Source organism: Dermacentor andersoni, chromosome 2 (assembly GCF_023375885.2).
Source record: "Dermacentor andersoni chromosome 2, qqDerAnde1_hic_scaffold, whole genome shotgun sequence".
Classification (NCBI taxonomy): Eukaryota; Metazoa; Arthropoda; class Arachnida; order Ixodida; family Ixodidae; genus Dermacentor; species Dermacentor andersoni.
In genome coordinates, this window is record NC_092815.1 from 89,217,419 (window position 1) to 89,236,838 (window position 19,420).

Here is a 19,420-nt window from a genome sequence, read left to right on the forward strand (position 1 = left end):
GTCCTAAGTGCGGAGGGCGCCCGGCATGGTGCAAGCGGCGCTCACCAGCTTTCCGTTGACGAACCAGTTGAGGAAGGGCGCAGGTTTGGAAGGCCTCGACCTACAGGTGGCGTTCAGGACGTCTCCAAGTTGGTAGCGTCCACGCACGCCCTCGATGACGGGCCCACGCTCCGGCAACACTGCAGAAATCGCGCAGGACCTCAGTACTTGGATGTACTGCGCTGTATTATCATTACGTTCCAGCTTAATAAAATATTATTTCCGAAAGGTCGCGCGCGTACTCTATGGGGTGCTCACAGTGCCGTACTGTAATTTTGTCAACCACGGCACTGATCTCTGGTCTGCAACGCTAGTGCTCTGCGTGTGACCGTGTGGTGTGTTATTTATTACTTTATCTATTTTCATATACTTTATCTCCTTCTTCTCCTTTCTCCTCTCCTCTGCAAGCGGGTGGGCGTGGTGTCGCGCTTGGTGGCGAATTGCTAGCACCACTTATCTTTCTATTTGTGATGCTTTTGTATATGTTCACGTGACTAATGATAACAATAATATGTTCCAGCAGCTAACTGGCTAATAAGCGTCAATGCACATGACAATGAATAAATGAATAGACCATGCTCGCTTTGAGTGGCATGCAGAACGCACATATAAAATTTCCCGCAATCATGTTGGCACCCGTTTGCACTGCACGGTAATGCAAACGAACATCTTAAACATCGCCCCGTCCGAAGAGAATAAATGAACTGAAACAGTTGAGCAATTTACTTGGGACCCACAAACCTAACATATGAATTTGGTGCTTCGACTGTTGGCTTCCATTTTTCCTGGGCAAGTTTTGTGTGTATCTTTGAATATACAGGGTGTCCCACTTAACTTTTGCCAAACTTTAGAAATATCCAAATGCAACGTAGCTGGACAGAACAAATGTAATATTGCTTGCCGCCGCTTCGAGATATTCAGATTATCTTTTGTTCATTCCACCTAATTAGTTGTCTTAATTAATTAATAAACTTCTCAAATATTATAATTAGATAAAAAGTGTAGATGAGAAAATTGTAGAGCAACCTGAAAAACTCCCGATACAGCTTTCTGTTGCTCCATAGGTGCTACATAAAAGTGTTTTTCCGAGCTTAAAGACCGCAAATGCGCGCAAAATTGCTGCGTGGCTGGCCGCTCGAGGTCATTTTATTGGTATAGCAATTATATGTACACTCCACGCGAATTTTCACCGTCATTCTCACCGACATATATCGATTGAAGTCTAAAGCATATAGCGCGCGGGCCACTCATTCTCCTTGTACTACTTAGAAGAGAGGAATAATAAATGTTATTTATTTGGCTCCAAATGCAAGGAGAGTGATAAGCCCGCGCGCTGTATGCTGCAGATGCGAGGCCAAGCATGCGAGGGTGAGAAGGAAGCGGGTCACCGGTCATCTCGCTCGCCCAATTTCGAGGTCACGTGATCTAAATCGCGCTAGGGGAAGAGAGCACCCGTGTTCTCTAGCCCTATCGTGGCTGCGCATGGCTGTCCGCGTGGCTGAGTGCACACGCGGCCCGCGCTCCCAAAGTTGGAGATCACCTGCGGAGGGCGTCAGGGTAGCCGACACGCCAGGTGGCTTCATGCGTGCTGTGTTCCCGCCCGCCTGCTGTCGGACGTCGCGTAATCTGTATTTGGCCGACATAGCATAATGTTGAAATAGTGAAGCGCGCGACAGCACGATTTTGCAAACCATTACTTATATCTGGAGCAGGGCGACGGAATCCAAACCCAGGAAGAAGACGCCACAACACGCAGTGCTGACCAGCAACTGATTTTGCTGCATGCACATCAAGTGAACGTGCATACGTCGTGACGTTTCCGTGTTGCCATGGGTGTCTGCTTTTTTGTCAGATTTTCTTTCTTACTCTAGTTTCTTTGTTAGTAACGTCATTAATCGGTTCTTTGCATTGTGACGTTTGACAGCCTTTGAAAGGTGAAAAGCCTTTGCGTAATGATCCCGCGAGAACTTATTTTTACTTATATACCCTTCGTTCTTTTAAATGAAGCATTCAGTTGATAGCACAGCGTGCTGCCGCTCGTATTTCCCAACTTTTGGTCTCGTCACTCGGCTCTTGCCATTAACGTGCGCCAAATATTCTTGGACCTTCTGAATTAGTACTTTCATTTTTGATAGCAATTATTATCCTCGTTATTCTGCCCCATGAAAAATTTCATCGTGTGTCTTACTGTGTGCAAGGAGATTACGAGACGTAGCTGTGGTGCTCGTGTCTATGGGGAGTGCAGGGAGGGTGGTCCAACAAGGACGACAAATGATGGTTAGTACATGAATTCGCCTAAACTTCGTTGTTCAGGCTTCAAACGGCTGTGTGATCTTGCAAATGGATCATTTTCGACAAAATATCGCGGCACGAATGCAACAATTCTCGATAATTATGCATCTGCGCGGAGTCCCGTTACATTTTGCGTTTAGAAATATATTGTAGCTTCGAAGTTTAGGCAGATAAAGGTACTACAAGCACCGTAAATAGAGCCACCGGAACGTCTGAAGCCAGAAAAACGAATATCAGACAAATTCATGCGCTAACCATCATTCCCCATGCCGACTCAACGATCTCAGCGCCAGAGTTCTGTCTAGTAATTTTACCAGAAAGCTCTGTAATGTGTGCGACTTCTACGACGCACCCGCAGCAACTAGGCGGAAACGACCTATTTTCTTCCAGAACGCCGTAACATATAGACTCATATTGCGCCTGATTGGAGCCAGGAGCTGTGTTTTCACTTACGACAGTCTGCTAGTGAAGGAGTCTAATGGAAAAAAAGTGTCGCGTTCACGAGGTCTCGGAACCTTTCTCATACCCGGTGTCGCTTTTAAGCATTATGGGTAGGGGAAAAAAAAAGAAAAAAAGGAAACTTCCGCCTCTGCGACACAATTTCGAAAACGCAGTGAAACCTGGCAGCTGATGTTGCCGCTTAAGCAGAATGTATGAACTTCGCGAACTCCTCTCGAAAGTTTTGGACCAAGTTTTTCACTACACAAAGGAGCGCTCTCGCTGTACCTCCTCGGCTGCACCCCAACCTAAGCGCTGAGCGTGACATGACCTGCGAATAGCTCGAAATTACACCTTACAGCACACGCACATAGTTCGTGCCGTCGTTTAGCCTGCCAACACATTCCTCTCTCTCTCTCTTTGTAGGCGACTTCTCGCTCATACAAGAAATGTCACCCGCCGGTAATGAGGGAAAGCCCGTGCTTTTATCTTAGTTTCACAAGCCAACTGGTGCGCCACGACGTCGGAAGAAAGAAAGGCGTAAGGAAAGGCGTAGTCTCACAACTTATAACCAGCAGTGAGCAGAACGCCGATTAAGTGACTTCAGAAGTTTTCAGAAGTACATTTATCAGAAGTACGGTGACTTCTGATAAATGTCCCCTTTTTCCCCTGCGACAAGCAGTGGCGCCCACTGACCGCTTGTGCCAGCATCTGGGACTGAATTCACTAAGCTTTTCTTTCGTACGTGCTCTTTGACATTGGCCAGTCGTCTTCTCTAATATTATGTCCAACATCAGGATTGGCTGGCAGTTGCTCTTCCGAGTGATTATTAGTTACAAATATTTTTTTGGGGGAATACCGACCCTGCTTCTCACTAACAAAAAAAAAAGTTTGCAGATCCCATGCGATGTGGGAGTAAAATGTTATTGTAAATAAAAATAAACTAAATTCCGGAATTTGGGTGCCAAAACCACGATGTGATTATGAGGCATGCCGTAGTAGGAGACTCCTGATTTAATTTCGACCAGCTGGGGTTCTTCTAAGGGCATCCAATGCACGGTGTACGTGGGCGTTTTCTGCATTTCGCCCCCGTCTAATTGCGTCCGAGAGTTGATACCTTGCCCTTGGCCTTAGCAGCGCAACGCAAAAACCCTTACGCGACCACGGCGGGTGGTTTATTGTGAATTGTTTGCCCGAACAACGCACGTGAGTAAAGGTTCAATAAATAAATATTAATATGTGGGATCTCCGCAAGATATGGGAGAGCGGCAAAGGTCGATGTGGTCGTTGACACGAGTTTGAGCAGTGGTACTTCAAGTACTACACGCTTGCTGCATTGAAGCATCCGACGATACTGCAGTCGGAATGATTTCATGAATATCGGCCTAAATTGGGTGGGTGGAGGGGGGCATGAATTTTTTCTGTAGTGATCCCACGACAAGAGGCGTAAATTGTGCCACTGTTTATAAGATTAGGGGATGTGTAATGACTGAGGCTTGACAGATAGAAAAAGAAAGACAGGAGGATTAGAAAATATGGTCTAACTGAGAAACTGAATGATCACACTTTTGTAACAGCGAGAGTGATATCCATTTTAAACTAATAACTGATGTCTGATATCAGCTCCTCTTCTGCCAGTCCCCCTTGAGAGCAGTCTTCATGTTAAAACATTTACGGAATAAACATTAGGCATTTCTTTGTATTCTTCTTAAAAGTGATGTCCAATATTTTAATATAGTGCCTGAAAGTATGCAGAGTTCATGAAGAGTAGAAGTCTTACAATAAATTCATAGTCATACATTTCGACTTGTGCTGCGCAATCATGTGACCATTTCGGATTTTAAACGATTTTTTTTTTGTCTCTAAATCACACATTTGTAGAAAAATAAATTAATTTTTATTCTGCAATATTTCGTTCCATTCCATAGCGCAAAAAGCGATGGAACGATAAATGTTGGGCGTTACGTTAAAGGACAGGAAGAGAGCAGTGTCGATCAGAGAGCAAACGGGGATAGCCGGTATTCTAATTGACATAAAAAGAAAGAAATGGAGCTGGGCAGTCCACGTAATGCGCAGGATGGATAACCGGTAGGTCATTAAAGTTGCAGAATGGGTGCCAAGAGCAGCAAAGCGCAGTCGAGGTCAGCAGAAAACTAGATGGGGTGACGAAATTGGGAAATTTGCAGACGCAAGTTGGAATCATTTGGCGCAGAATAAGGGTAATTGGGGATCACAGGGAGAGGCCTTCGTCCTGCAGTGGACATAAAAATAAGCTGCTGCTGATGATGATAATGATGATTGCGCAACAATTCCTTCGAGCAAAGGTTGGTTATTGTGCAAACGTTGGCACCACCATTGTACATGCAAAATTAATTACATTATACGAAACACATTTAAAAAAAGAAAGAAAAGAGACAGGCGTTTAAGGATAGATTTAGTTCTGGGTCATTCCAGGCGAGTGGTATGATTGAATCTACGTAAAAGAGTATTGAGCCGTCAACACCTCGTTGAACTAATGCCTGAAAAAGCAAGGCTGGTATAAATCCTTGTGTATCTTAATCAGCGTCGACCTTTTTCAGAAGCACAAGAATGCCATTATAGCAGAAGCAAGGTTTAAAAAAATTGTGGGGTTTCACGTGCCAAAACCACTTTCTGATTATGAGGCACGCCGTAGTGGAGGACTCCGGAAATTTTGACCACCTGAGGTTCTTTAACGTGCACTTAAATCTAAGCACACGGGTGTTTTCGTATTTCGCTCCCATCGAAATGGGGCCGCCGTGGCCGGGATTCGATCCCGCGACCTCTTGCTCAGCAGCCCAACACCATGCATAGCCACTGAGCAACCACGGCCGGTAGAAGCAAGGTTTGGGTACGGGCTAGTTGGTATTCCATGGTATCAATCGTCACTTACAGCGCATACATAGACGAGGGACAAAAAGGACGACGAAGACAAGCGCATACTTCCAACTGATTTTTATTTTCACAAACAAACGTATATATTCTAAGACACCAAGACAAAGCGCCACCTACAACGCGTCAACCCGACATGAGTACGCATTCAAAATTCATGACCTAAGATGAACGAGAGCGCGTGTGCGACCTCAGAAAAACCAGTTCTTTGTCTGCTAATGCAATTGATGGCTTACTAACTGAGTCACCATCGGCAATCGCTGATGCTTTAATAATAAGTCTGGTACATTCATTAGAATGCCTAGCTAAGATAGTGGTTTCTTCAAAAATCAATTGCATTAACAGACAATGAACTGGTTTTTCTAAGGTCGCACATGCGCTCTCGTTCATCTTAGGTCATGCATTTTGAATGCATACTCATGTCGGGTTGACGCGTTATAGGTGGCGCTTTTGTCTTGGTGTCTCAGGCAGGATATATACGTTAGTTTCTGAAAATAAAAATCAGGTGGAAGTCAGCGCTAGTCTTTGTCGTCCTTTTTGTCCCTCGTCTAAGTATGCGCTGTAAGTGACGAGTGATTATAGCAGAGTCATTGTTGACAGAATGCCATCTCACCGTAGATGTTAAGGTCTTTCTCAAAGATGATTGTTCGGAATTCTGGTCCCTCGGTGGACACTTCGCAGCCGTAGCTACCTTCACTGTTGAGGTCAGTACGGTCCAGGTACACCCGGTTGTGGTTGGACTTGGACAACTGCAAGTGAATTCAAGCGGTCAGCCGAAGGCGGCGTTAGTAAACACGTGCGCAGGTAAGATTTTTTTCTACTGCTAAATTAAGCTGTGGCAAATTAGAAAGACAAGACTGCAATTACAGTTTAGGTCCTCAATTGATAAGTATGCACTGCAGGAGATGTAGATGACAGCACCGTCACATTGTAAACACCGCGGAGATAGACTCCTTGCACTCCTTGCATGGACGTCTTTACCTTGAATATTTGTCCATGCCAAACGCGCATCAGCAATCATAACGATAACTGCACTCAAGTTATATTCCAAACATTAACTAGAACCGAACTTTACCGGGCGCTGCGATAAATAATAGAGTATAGTGTCTAGCGATACGGCCGTAAGAAATTCCTGCGCTTCTTTTGTTATACGCCGCATGCACCCGACTTGTCTGCAGAAAGATACATCAAGTAGCCACTTGTGAAGTCTATCGCACAACCAGGCTAGGCAAAGTCGAACAGTATATTGTCCGGGCGATACATCAATCCACTGCAGGTCGGCCCAAGGGCACCCCATAACAACGCCGGCATAGAATTATACGCAGCCTAAACGGGCTCCGGTGACAAGACTAGCTGCTTTTTTTATGTTTGGTAACGCAGTAAGAGGAGAATCTTGTGACAGGTTTTTAAGACGAAGTCAGCCTGACGGAAGCTGTAGCAATACGAGCCACCGCTCATTCAATATAAGATTTATTCCGGTGTCCTTAATTTGTGACGTTTTCTTTAATTTTGTTAAAATTCTTCCGGGGGCCTTGCACATTTACGTTTACTAAGACAGGGTGCAAGGTAAGAATATCTACGCATTTGTCAGCGTCCGGATCCTCCCGCGCCTAATTTTGCCCAATGGTGGAGCATGCGGTTGTAACAGCCGCCTCTCCGTCCCCGGGTAGTGATCGAGCTCCACCGCTTAGGCTTAGGAATTGTTTACTTAAATGTTATCGATAAAAGAATCGAAGGATGCCTAAGCACTTATGATTTGTGAGTGCGAAATCATTAATATCAAATTGAACGCTACTGAGCGATCCTTCGAGTTACGAACTCTTCGTGGGCAAACGAGCCCGTTGAGACACTGACATCAGTGAAGCTGACATTCGCACTTTCACAGGCACTTACACGTATGTCACAGGCCTCCATAGCATGCTATAGGTCCTCGGGATCTCTTCAAGCGCTGTCTACGGTGCATAAGAGTATATACTGAGAGCAGTTGCCATCGCGTTGCACTTACGTTCACGTAGAGTCCGACGAGGTCGTACTTCTGACCCGGCGGAACGTCGCTGGGTAGGTACCGGTAGAACTCGACGTTGTTCTTGTACCACTTGACCGAGTAGAGCTCGGCGCCTTCCAGATTGTACTCGCAGAGCAGCAGGACGGGTTCACCGCTGATCACCGCGCCAGGAACGTCCACGCGCTCGAACCGGATGCTGCGGGCACCTGCGAGGATGCAAGATTTATCACATCTAGTGTCCGCTCCTATTGCGACCAAGTCAGGGCGCGCGAGAACAACGCACAAATTAATTAATTAACGAATAACTAATCAGTTGGTTGGTTAATTTACTAATTGATTGATTGATTGATTGATTGATTCATTCATTGATTGATTGATTGATTGATTGATTGATTGATTGAGTTGGTGAGTGACTGTAGAAAAGATGCTTGAGCCTTCTTTCATAAAAACATGACGGCATTGTCCAATTATCAGAAGAGCCAAAGAATTCGCTGAAAAAATTGGCAGTGGCTTAGCTCGGCTATGCCAGGATATACGTAGCGAAAGCTACGCATGGTTAGCATTGGTTAATCTTGATTGCCAGTCCAGGTTAGTCTGGTTGTCTATCTATGTTGCGGCGTTTAGCCAGTCGCTCGGCGCGCTGTTCGTCTGTTTCCTGGCCGATTTGTTTCCTCTTCATCTGGTTCCGATGTCGATTCCAGGCCTCCTCCTGCTTATCAATATTATCGCCGTCCATACAGCTGCCTCAACTGTGGTTGCGGCGCACGCGAGCTCTCCTTTTCAATCATCCGACATGTTATCAGGCATGCAACGCAGCTGGCGAAGCGAGCGGAGGTGAACGCAACGACGAGGAACGCGGTGTGACGAGGAACGCGGTCTGACTTCATGTGCCTCTTCGGAGCACGGCCACGGCGAAATCGCATGTTCGCGGCCAGTAAAGCTTTCGCTTTAAAGCCTTTTGCATCGGAAGTGCACGCCAAGGCGATTGTTCTGGCAATAACGCGGAACGTCCTATCGGAGGGAGAAGGAGAGAGCAGAGGTCGTAAGACATGGAATCTAACTGGAACCAGTGCATGGAAGCCCTGGTTGGCTGCCGTGCACTGGAGAATGGCGAAAATGAATGAGAGAGGACAAGGACGGAAGTCCACACTTGGCGTGGACATACACGCAATGAAGCGTTCATCATTCAGTTCAATATATGGGGTCATGCAGACTGGTGTATAGTACTAGTGCACCGTCCCCACCGATCATCGACTCAGAAGGCAGTGAAGGCACTTTTGTGCTTTCTCAGAACGTCTAGTTTGCGCGAGCGGCTTTAACTCAAGTACTGTCCGTGCACGTATCTACACCTTCTCTGTTCCTTCTCTCTTTTCCCCTTCTCCCTTCCCCCAGCGTAGGGTAGCCAACCAGACTCTTGTCTGGTTAACATCCCTGCCTTCCTATATCCCCCCCTCTCTCTTTCTCTTGCACATCGCGAGCGCACAAAGCCACGGTCCCAGGTTATCTTCTGCAAATGGCCTGTCACCAACGTCTCATCGGTGTTTGAACAACGCTTCTCACACTACCCCATAAATCTTTCGCACTGAAAAAGAAATGTTCATGGTTTAAGGAGGGTAACCCAAGCTAGGCTATGCTCCTACTGCCAATAAAGCTGCAAGTGAGTGCACTGCAGGCATTTCTGGCGAGGATGTACAGACTTTGCCCCTCTTTGCGGCTGCTTAACTTATTTGAAAAATTAGGCAAACTAATCTCGCGAATGAAATAGTTCGCGCAAGGAAAAGGCAACAGCTTTTGGAGTGAAATAGTTTGTCACGTGCGACAACTTCAAGATCATGATGGGAAGTCTGGAGGCCTACGTACGTGACTTATTGAATGTGCGATTGGGGAGTGAGCTGTGTAAGATAATATTAGCCCTGTAAGATGATGCTGGCGCTGTTGCTTCCATATTTCAGGGTGGGGTAATATGCTTCGCATAGGTGAGGAAGCTGTCTGTTGTACCATTGAACTATGGGGTTTTCTTATTTGCCGACGTATATTCACGATGTAACCGTGCTCGCGTTCATTCGTTGGACTCTTTAAAAGCAAGTAAACAATACCACAGTGGAGTCAAATCGCGTGGCGCTGACTGCCTTCACAAAACGATAAAATGTGGTTGCGCAAGAAGCGAGCCTCTTTGCGAAAACTGAACGCTCTAGTTCTTCGCCTGAACTTGGAGCTTTATCGTTGCGAACAGGGCCCATGCGCGGAAAGTTCTCTAGCAAAAATAGCAACTTTCGCAAGCTGAAATCCGAACTCTGGTTGTTGAGTGCTTGCAAAACCAAATAAGAGAGAACTTTGGTCGCTGTCTAGGTGAAGGGACGGTGAATGCCACTGGTGCCAGTGCACAAAGCTCACTATCGCCACAGGAAAGCGTATTCGTGCCATTCGGCAAGGTGCGTATACGGTGCGCCATTTTCAAAACCGTGGGCGCCTCGTGTCCGGAGGGGGAACAAGCGAGCGAACTGAAAGCGAGGAAGGGTCTGCAGACGCCCCTCGCCGTGATAAATATTAGGCATGGAAAACACGAACATAAGAAGCCATGGGAAATCTCACCTTGGCAGAGTCGAAATGTGAGCAGCTTTTGTCACGCACTGGCTGAAAATGCGTGGAACGCTTGATTTACGAGCGCACCGGTCGCCTTAGGTGTGGGCGTCGTCTACGGACGAGCGCGCCTCTGAACGCTCCCCCGGAGACAGAGCCGGCTACGTTTGGAATCTCCGGCCGCTTCTTGTTCATTTTTTTGTCTTCTTGCCGGCTTTGTATATGGCTTTAAGAGTACGTGGCTGGCGGCGCAATCGTAGCCCCCCCCCCTCTCCTTCATCCCACACCGCCTCTTTCCGTTGGCAGTAATAATAAATCAACGGCGTCCTAAGATGCAGACTCCTGTCTGGCAGACGCAGCGACTACAGCGCATCACATGTCTGGAGAAGTGAAGAATCAACGACGAAAACGGAAGTGAGTAACGCCTCTGCAAACTTTTATGTCTGCACATCAGCTGGAAATTGTAGAAGTTGGTTAAAATTTGGAGCAGTTTGATTAAAAATCGCAGCAGCAATTGTTCTAAAGACTAGCCTGTTTTCTGCGTCGTCGGCAAAGGATGCTCGCAGCTTTTCGGTGCTTCCGGCTTCGGTGCCTTTTGTAGTAAGAAATTAAGGATGGGTAACTTCTTAAATCATCTGACATGCATTTGGCTCTTTGTTTCTCTTCCTTGCGATACCGGGCGTGGTAGCAATCACAACAAATCGGTGACGATTGACAACGTGGAAGGTTCCTTGTTGCGTCGAGCCCCCATCTGTACAGAGATCACCAAACCTCCAAAGACATAAATAGCAACAACGGCGAGACAGACGGTAAACATTACACCTAAGCCTCGTTTACTCAACCGTTCAGAGCTGAGAAAGTTGGACAAACGAAGACAGACAGTTAAAAAAGAAGGCGGTGCACTAAATGCCGACGAGAGGGTTTAAAGAGAGCCGACGAAGAGACAGGCTTCAACGAAGATGTGCGCCTTGCAACACAAATAAAGGATGACGTACGTACACATGGCAGTAAAAAAAAAAAAAAAAAAACATATCAATGTTCTCTTTTTTGACATTTTCGTGCGCGTCCTCTGTGAAACCTCACAACGACTTCTCGGCGCCAATAATTATACGAAGCCCACTCCGCATTAATTGACAAGCGCAAAACAACGCTGGCGAACAGTTATTCAGTGTTAGCTAGGATACAAGAACCAAGTTTTAAAGGACTCATGCTCCGTTTCCAAGTTATCGACTGAGCGCCTCCAGCTGAGATAAATGCGTAAACTGAGCTGAGCCCTATAATACGGCAGCTGCCGCCACAGCACAGCCGGGCGCGATCTGCAGAAGGCACACGTGCCCGACAAAGTCCCTACAAGGTTAGAAGCAAGCGCAAGAGGGACGCGAAAACAAAGAGAGTTCGGGTCTGAATCTAAAATAGCACTTAACATGCAAATGCAGGCTGGTCCGGCACAGCCATGCAGACGACGCGATGCGGTAAGAACCCCAGCTGGAACCGCAGTGGCTCTCTTACTCGCGAGTGCCAGTCCCTCCCGAAACAATCCATCAATGGGGAGAGTGCGTTCCTCGGGTCCCAGAGCAGTGGTTGCGCAAGTCCGCTGCGGGGTCACGACCCCATCAACGTAACACCGAGGACGTCCAGGAAAGGACACATGGGTTAAAGCCTCGTATAAGCGCAGTGAATGTATGTCGAGAGGCACTCGAACCCCACGCAAGGAGAACGTAGGGACGGTTGGAACTGCAGGAAAGACTGACAGTGAGCGATGATTGGAGCACCTTGCGAGGCGAGACACTGTCGTGGCTGGGTGTGCGACCGTGGTCACGAGACAATGAAGGGCTGCCACAATAACGATCCCTCTTTCTTCCTTGTGCGTGGTATGCTCAAGCGCTGGTGAGAGATATACACAAGCTTCTTCATCGAACTAGTAAGCGATTGATAGGGAATAGAATGAAATAAGAATGCTTTTATTCCGGCGTTAGTTGGGTAAACATGAGCCAACGTATGTAGAGCAGTAGTAAGCGCGTTCATGAGTGTTTATTGGGTTTGTGAAAGTGCGTTAGCGGAAAGAACGCAACATTTAAAAGCATTGTCTAATACTAGATGGATGTAGCAGAATTGTGCGAGAACCTTGCTCCGGCGTGAAAGATAGGCAAGATGCACTTCGCTATTGAGAAGTGCGATGGAGCTAACCATCGTTTCTTCACTTTTTAAAGAAGAAAACTGAGCCAGCTGCCATTATAATACCAATACTAGCCTACGTGATACCTAACCTTTAGTTGAACAAGTGTTTCAATCGCCGGTAATTGTTGTTCATAACCTAACAACTGGTGTGAATAATCAAGATACTGATATGTTGTTTTTTAGTATATAGAAGTTGCGGATGGGTTTTTTTAGTCATTTATTTATAGAGATATCGAGCCTAGGCAGGTAGTTAATATTCACTCTCACATGGCCTAATATACGTTGCACACATTTGGCAAATTTTATAACTGGGCGTTTTTTTTTTGTTACCAATCGCTTTATTTTTCGTTTTTATTTTTGGTCACAATGAACGGCCTAGAAAGATGTTTCAACACAACAAATATAAACCGCGTAGAGCCTTATTCCTGGAAATGACTCGCGGATAACTGGTTAAAGAGCCTCCTGCAAGCTGCGCAACGAGCAGCGTGCTCAACAGCACCCGTCACTTACAGGCCTCCAGAGAGCGAATAATAAAGTCACTTCAATTAACCACCCGAGACAGAAAGCGTGGATTCGGAGAGGGGTGGAACTAGGGCCGCACTACAAAAGCAGCGGCAGAGGAAGAGGGAGGGGCGGATGGGGCAGCGGGGCGCAATAGGGTTTGCTTTCCTTGCTCTCTCGAATACTGTGCAGCACAGAGCATCCTTGTTATGTAGTCAGTCAACAACGGGTCCGCAGTTCGAGAGGCGCTTCACGCGTGTTTTGATTAGTGACAGCGTTGGTTGTCGTATTGGTGCTTATAAGTCGGACATATCAGCCACTTGTAAGACGTCCTTTACGGCAGTGCATAAAAAAAAGAAAAAGGAAGAGAAGCTCCTTCGAGTTGTATAAAGTTACAAAAAGGAAGAAAATAAGAGACTGGTGGCGGTGACGACTAATACAGTATTGTTGCCAACCGGCATCTTTAAGGTGCGCAACTGATACATATAACTCTTTATTAGGTGCAAGGCAAATTTGCGAGCTCATTAACGTCGAAGAAGATCTGATATGTTGGCTAGTTGATACAGATTCATCGTGGCTTAATGCGAGCTAAAGAGAACACACAAAACAAGGGGACTTTGTCCGCTACCTCCTTTTGTGATTCTTGTTTCGCGTCTTTAACACCACGACATATTCTCATCGGTTGAAAAGCGTACCGATCGTCAACGTACAGTGCTAATTTGCCTCTGTAGGTATATTTTTTTCGCTGTCACTTCACATATAGACGTCCTAACGACATAAGTTAATTGCTAATTAAATTGTACACGCGAGACGCTATACACTATAGTGCATTTTCGAACTTACGCGAGCACCGTCGCCTGCTGTGGAAATCACGGTGATGCACCTGCACGTAGCGGTGGACGAGTCTTTAGCAATGGGATTCGATTTGGCGACCGGCGGCTGTGCTCGCTGCTACCGTTGTTATTTAAGTGTTGCCGTGTTTTCTATTCACATATTCATCTCTCTCTGTTCGTGCTGCTGCTTCTTTACTATCGTGACCCCGTGACAATACATTAAAGCTGTTGATAAACGCAAATTTAGCACGCAAGTAATGGAAATATGTATATAAACGTAAATAAACAAGTAGGACGCCCTGAAAGCGACACCAAGAGAAAGTAGAGCATACGTGTAGCAGAGGAGAAATTAATTCATATCGCCTTCAGTGTCATGGGCTGTCATTATTCTCTGCGTTGCGTTTATTCGTCGCTGAGGCAAGAACGTGTGGAGCATGTGTTTCTTGGGGAAGCCCTATATTTCTAATACTAAGCTTGAAGGATTCACGTTTAAATCGAAATGGCTACCCAACACAGTGACTCAGTGGCTATGGCGTACCGCTGCTGAGCACAAGGTCGCGAGTTCGACTCCTGCCGCGGCGGCCTCATTCCGATGGGAAAGAACCGAAAAATAAAACAGAAACGCTCGTGTACCATGCCTTGGCTGCACGTTAAAGCGCCTCATTTTGTCTTAATTAATCCTGAGATGTCTTCTACGGCGTCCCTGATAACACACTGTGCAGGTTCCGGACGCTAAATCGCACAATTTAATTTCGATATTATGTGTTTTTAAATTCATTGTGTCATTGTGTAATCGCCTATTGTGCTTAGCGAACAATGGCGGTATGAACCGAGAGGAGGAAAATGAAAAAGGCCGCCTCACACACACAGATCCGATGGTTTCCTGCGCATATGGGGAAAGTGGACGAGACTCAGGTAAACCTCAATGAGGTTGCTCATGACTTGGCACGAGGACTTGCTAACCGCGATAGTCACAACCGAGCTGTTCACCATCAAGCCAGGGAATCTAGAGATAATCTAGACATTACCAAACACTGCTATTTAGGACGCAGGCAATTCCCATTGCTACATTCAAAACTGAACAGGGCTCAGGCAGTCTCACTGCGCCTATTGCAAACAGGCACGTATCCCACACCGTACACCATTAATAAAATATATTGAGAGAGGGAGATTAAGATGGACTGCAACGATTGTAATGGTATCATTGGAATCAGACATATGCTGGCGGGGTGTCCCGCGACTCTCCCCGACCTCGTTGAAGAATGGACACAGTGGGAGAAAAGGATTCAAAGCCCATTGTTTCAGGACCAACTAAGGGCCGTCCAGAGGGCCCATGATGTCGCTGAAAGGCTTGGCCTGACGGTGCCAATGTGGGAGCGGCCCGCCTTGGCTTAAGAAGTCGAGCCTCCGGACCTCATTACAATAAAAGTGTTCACACACACACACACACACCTCACACAAGAGACCAACTGAATCTTGTTTTTCCATTTAGTCAATAATTGTCTATGCAACGTTAGCTAACTTGCTTATTATTACTTTTTTTTTGTAAAACATGGACATGTGACCACCCGCATGATAGACGCATGTCGTAGTAGTAGATTCGCACCGGTATATATTCCAGTACAATCACTATGGCTGGTCAGTAGTGTAGGACTTTAGAATCATCTTAGGCACCAAAACAACAGCGTCACAGCCTTTAAAGCGTGTGTGCGAGGAATGTGTGTTTCCTTTTTTCAACACGCATAATTTACTATGCATGCGCAGAGTAACCGCTAAACGTCGATTACGGTAGGAGGCCCGAACGCATGAATTAACTAGCGTATTTCACAACCTGATAGCCTTCCCGAGAGAGCCAATACTGTGTGCTTAAGTGCCGTCTGCTACATAGATTGTCCGACTAATAAGTTCTGCGGAAGCCCGCAAGGCAGAGGAAGGTTCGTGAAAGATATTAAAATATTTCCATTCCATGAAATTTCCTCCACCTTGCCGACTTCTGCAGAACTGATTTACCGTATTCAGTGTCCCTGCCCTTAGAGTTGTGGAATAAGTCAGCCTCGCACTGGAATCTGCTGACCTCCAATGATTAGCCTATAGCGCAGAGCGACCGCCACAGTAAGGCGTAGGTCCTGGGTTCAGTGACCAGAGCAAGACTAATTTCGACTGCGTTGTTTCCTTTTTTGGGAAACCCGTATGGGTTTCCTTTTTAGCTTCATAATACTCATTGGACAGATAACAAGATTTTCCTTTCATATCGTGATCAGTGCGAAACCGCGATTCGAAACAGTGTTGGGACACGAAGTTCAAGCTCGAAGAAAAAACAGAGATTGACAGCGGCGCGCGTCCTACAGCTTCCCACTGGGTTTGCCCACTGTATATGAATGGGCCGCGCCGCGCAATTTCTTCGTCTCTCTGTCCCCATTTCCCGGAAAGAGCGGCGGCCGTCGACCCGTCCGAGCTGAGTCAGCTTGTCGTTTTTCTGTTGCTATGACGCGTGTGCTGACTCGGAGACAGGGAATGCCTCCATCTTCTCACTTCCTGCAGCTGTGGACGTCGTCTTGAGGAGTTTAGTCCCGGCAATTAAAGACCGGGCGAAAGACGCCGACGTCGTTGACCTTGCGTCAACGCACTTATGGCAGTAATGGTTGAAGTTAAATTAGATGTATGCTCTTGTTTACATCTGCAAAAATGACGGCGCGGGCGGCGAGACGGGAATAAGCTTGCATGAGTCCGTCGTTTTATGTGACGACGGGGTGGTCATGAACAGAGCACGGTGACTACTCCAGTACAAAACCATAAAAAAAATGTCACCGTAAAAGTAATAAATTAATTGATAAAAAAAAGAACCTGTCAGTTAGCTCAGACAGAGAATTGTGTGAGGCGGCTGTACGGCGGCCATGCATGAAAAGAAAATCCAAACATTCTTTTGCCTTTCACGTAGCGTCCAAGTTAGTGAGGTGTGATCGGAGAGAAATGAACATAAAGAAGCTGTTGGGCCTGTATCTCATGAATGCTCTTCAAAAAACATGCGCGAGTCGCTTTCTAAAGGTTCTTGGAGGTCAACGACTTTATCTATGGCAATAAGAAAACTAAATGTAATAGTTTTGTCCAATGAGAATGACAGAGCTTGTTAAATTTAATTTTCTTCTTGAAGTACGGATATGACTCAGTTTTGCATTCTTATGGCTTATTGTATTTTACATGTGCATCCTCTGTCTAACTTGTGGTAGTTTTACCTATTCGGACATTTTGTGTCCTAAGCATTATCGTTGTGCTTATAGCATATTATATTGCGTTTCTCATGCCTGTTTGACGTTCTGTTTGCCGTGAATATATTTTGGGGTTTCTTGAGTGAAAAAGGAGTACCCAGCACTTTGCGTCGATATTAGCGTCCCCTCCGTTTATTTGTTAGCGCAAAAAATAAGAACAAAAGAAATAAACAAGAAAAGCCGTTAGGTTATACTAGAGTGGTAGATTACGTTTCTTGGAGGAAGAGTGAAGAAAGAGAAGTTATAAGAGAAAGGCTGGGAAGTTAACGAGGCTGAGCCGAGTTGGGTATACCATGCACTGGGTAAGGGGTGACGGGGACTGAAAGATAAGAAGGATAGAAGTTCCCAGTATGCACGGACGCACGGGCAATCAATCGATTCCCATTCAGTTCAGCACAAGTAGTCATATGGGCTAGTGCATCTCAAGGAGAGGGGAATGAACAGAGCAAAGGCTGCGCAGTCAACGATAACTGAACCTGCTAGATCGTTTTACGCAGGGAAATGGGGAAACTGGAGGAAAAGGTAATCAGAAGCAAACAAGCAATTTTGCTTGTGTACGGAGGAGTGTCATGCGCAGTGGAATGTCCAGCGCTTTGTCGTATATGGTCATTCCGGCAAGCTCAACGTCAGCAGGCCGTCTGTGGCATTATCAACTACAGAGCTTGAATTCATGGCATGATGGCATGTGGCGTTTTTTGTTAAGCTTTTATGTCCTTTCCCTTGGCAGAATCAGTTGCGTATATATGCTCCTCTTCCGCAATAAGCGCTGTGTTGAAAGTTAGCGCTTGTCCTGTCTAGTCTTTGTCGATCGTCCTTCCCGCGCTAGGCTTCCAGTGTAACTATGTGTTACCAACCAGCTCAAGCCTATACCCTCCTGAAAACCCAACTAAATGGCATATTCGCTTGAACTGCAGTGATGATGACGGCGTCATGTAGCGACCCAGATTTTGCTTATATGTTCTTTGATTTGTGTTCACATTATGCACTTAAATACCCACGAAAACATCAATAGCATATTTTTTTTTTTACTTTGGAAGGAAACCTCATTCAATTTCAATAACCGACAAGGTATAATTTAGAACAGCGATTTGTAGAATCTGCGATGTAGCGGGGAGCAGATTCTGACGTTTGAGGATAGTGTACAGCCCGTCCTTTATTTTTACTTATTCTCGCTGCTTAGAAAACAGTGCTCTTCCGACAAAAGACCAATGTACTCGTGTGAGCGTTCACCGAGGTTTCACTTACCTCCCCGAATATCTGATTGTTTGAGCACAGTGCAGTAACAACATGAAATAGCAAGAAATCAAATTAGCCCAGTGAAATATCTCCTGACGAGACTAGCCAAGCATTTTTATGACACTTGCAGCAGCGTCGCCTGCATCTATAGATCGTTCCTAAATGTTGCTAAAACAACAAGAACTAGTTAATAACACATGAACAAAATAATTTATAATGTTTAGAAAACTCAGAGGAGTTGGAACCCGGACGTTAATAATGAAGGATGAAAAGAAGCGAAGACAGAATATTTATTAATGAACATCATGCAAAAAAAAGTAAAGAAAAGAAGAAAATATGCCTCATGTCAGTGCACGCGTACAATAGTTTAATTTCGCCTTAGCCATTTTTCAGCACCACTTTCTTCTGTTATTAACTCTGCAGAGGTTGTCATTATTTCTTACCTGTCAACAGATGCAAGAAGGGAGAACAACAGTAGCAGGACGAGCACCTACATCCATAGCGGATAAAATCATAAAGGCTGCTTTTATCTCTTCCGCCCCCGTCTCGCAATGTATAATTATGGTCTTCAAAATTAATGTACATCCTTAGTTCGCTGAGACAGAGCAGCCTGTTCTGTCAGCCACGCATACTGTACGATCTAGGCGCTGGTTTACAAACACTAAGCTCTCCCGGCCTGCAAGCCTTCTATAGTATATGTCACCTGTCGATTTCGAAATAGCAACGTAGCGTCCTCATCTTCACTAAAACGAGTTGCATCTCTTCATCCGCCTCTAGTATCAGCTAAAAGAAAGAAAAGAAAAAGACAAGAAAAGTTTTCAGAGAGGGGCACGGGATAAACGCCATTTATTAAGGTGCTCGTAGTTAGGGTTTCGCCTCTACGCCTCCGGAATGAATATAAGTGACTGTAGTATAGTGTAAGAGGTACATTACACGTGGCGTTGCCGACGTCGAACTCTTGCGTTCAGCCGGCAGCGCACCAAGCTGGTAAGCGGGCCTTTTAAACCATCATTTCTGTTTCCCCGACGAACACGTTCCACGCTTTCATTTTTCTCACCCTTTTCACGCCATTCTCAGCAGCCGTAACTTTCTTTTTCCTTTTCTTTACTGCCTTCGCTGAAGCGCAACTCACCTTCTCGCCG

The 19,420-nt window shown here is 45.9% G+C and overlaps 1 protein-coding gene and 1 long non-coding RNA gene across 4 annotated transcripts in view; one reads left to right on the forward strand and one right to left on the reverse strand.

Annotated features, from left to right (window-relative positions):
• Positions 1-19,420, forward strand: part of LOC129387615 (uncharacterized) — a 286,099-nt gene that overhangs the window by 214,968 nt on the left and 51,711 nt on the right. The window lies entirely within an intron of this gene.
• The window catches only part of LOC126541651 (uncharacterized), a 209,401-nt gene that overhangs the window by 26,759 nt on the left and 163,222 nt on the right, over positions 1-19,420 (reverse strand). For all 3 annotated transcript variants that reach the window (XR_008614790.2, XM_055076819.2, XM_055076818.2), the window contains exons 2-4: positions 7,685-7,890; positions 6,293-6,428; positions 46-179 (exon numbers count right to left, since the gene is read on the reverse strand). Coding sequence is in view for 2 of the 3 variants with exons in the window: in XM_055076819.2 (XP_054932794.1) it covers positions 46-179; positions 6,293-6,428; positions 7,685-7,890 (476 nt within the window). In the remaining variant the exon portion in view is untranslated. The remainder of the gene's footprint in view (positions 1-45; positions 180-6,292; positions 6,429-7,684; positions 7,891-19,420) is intronic.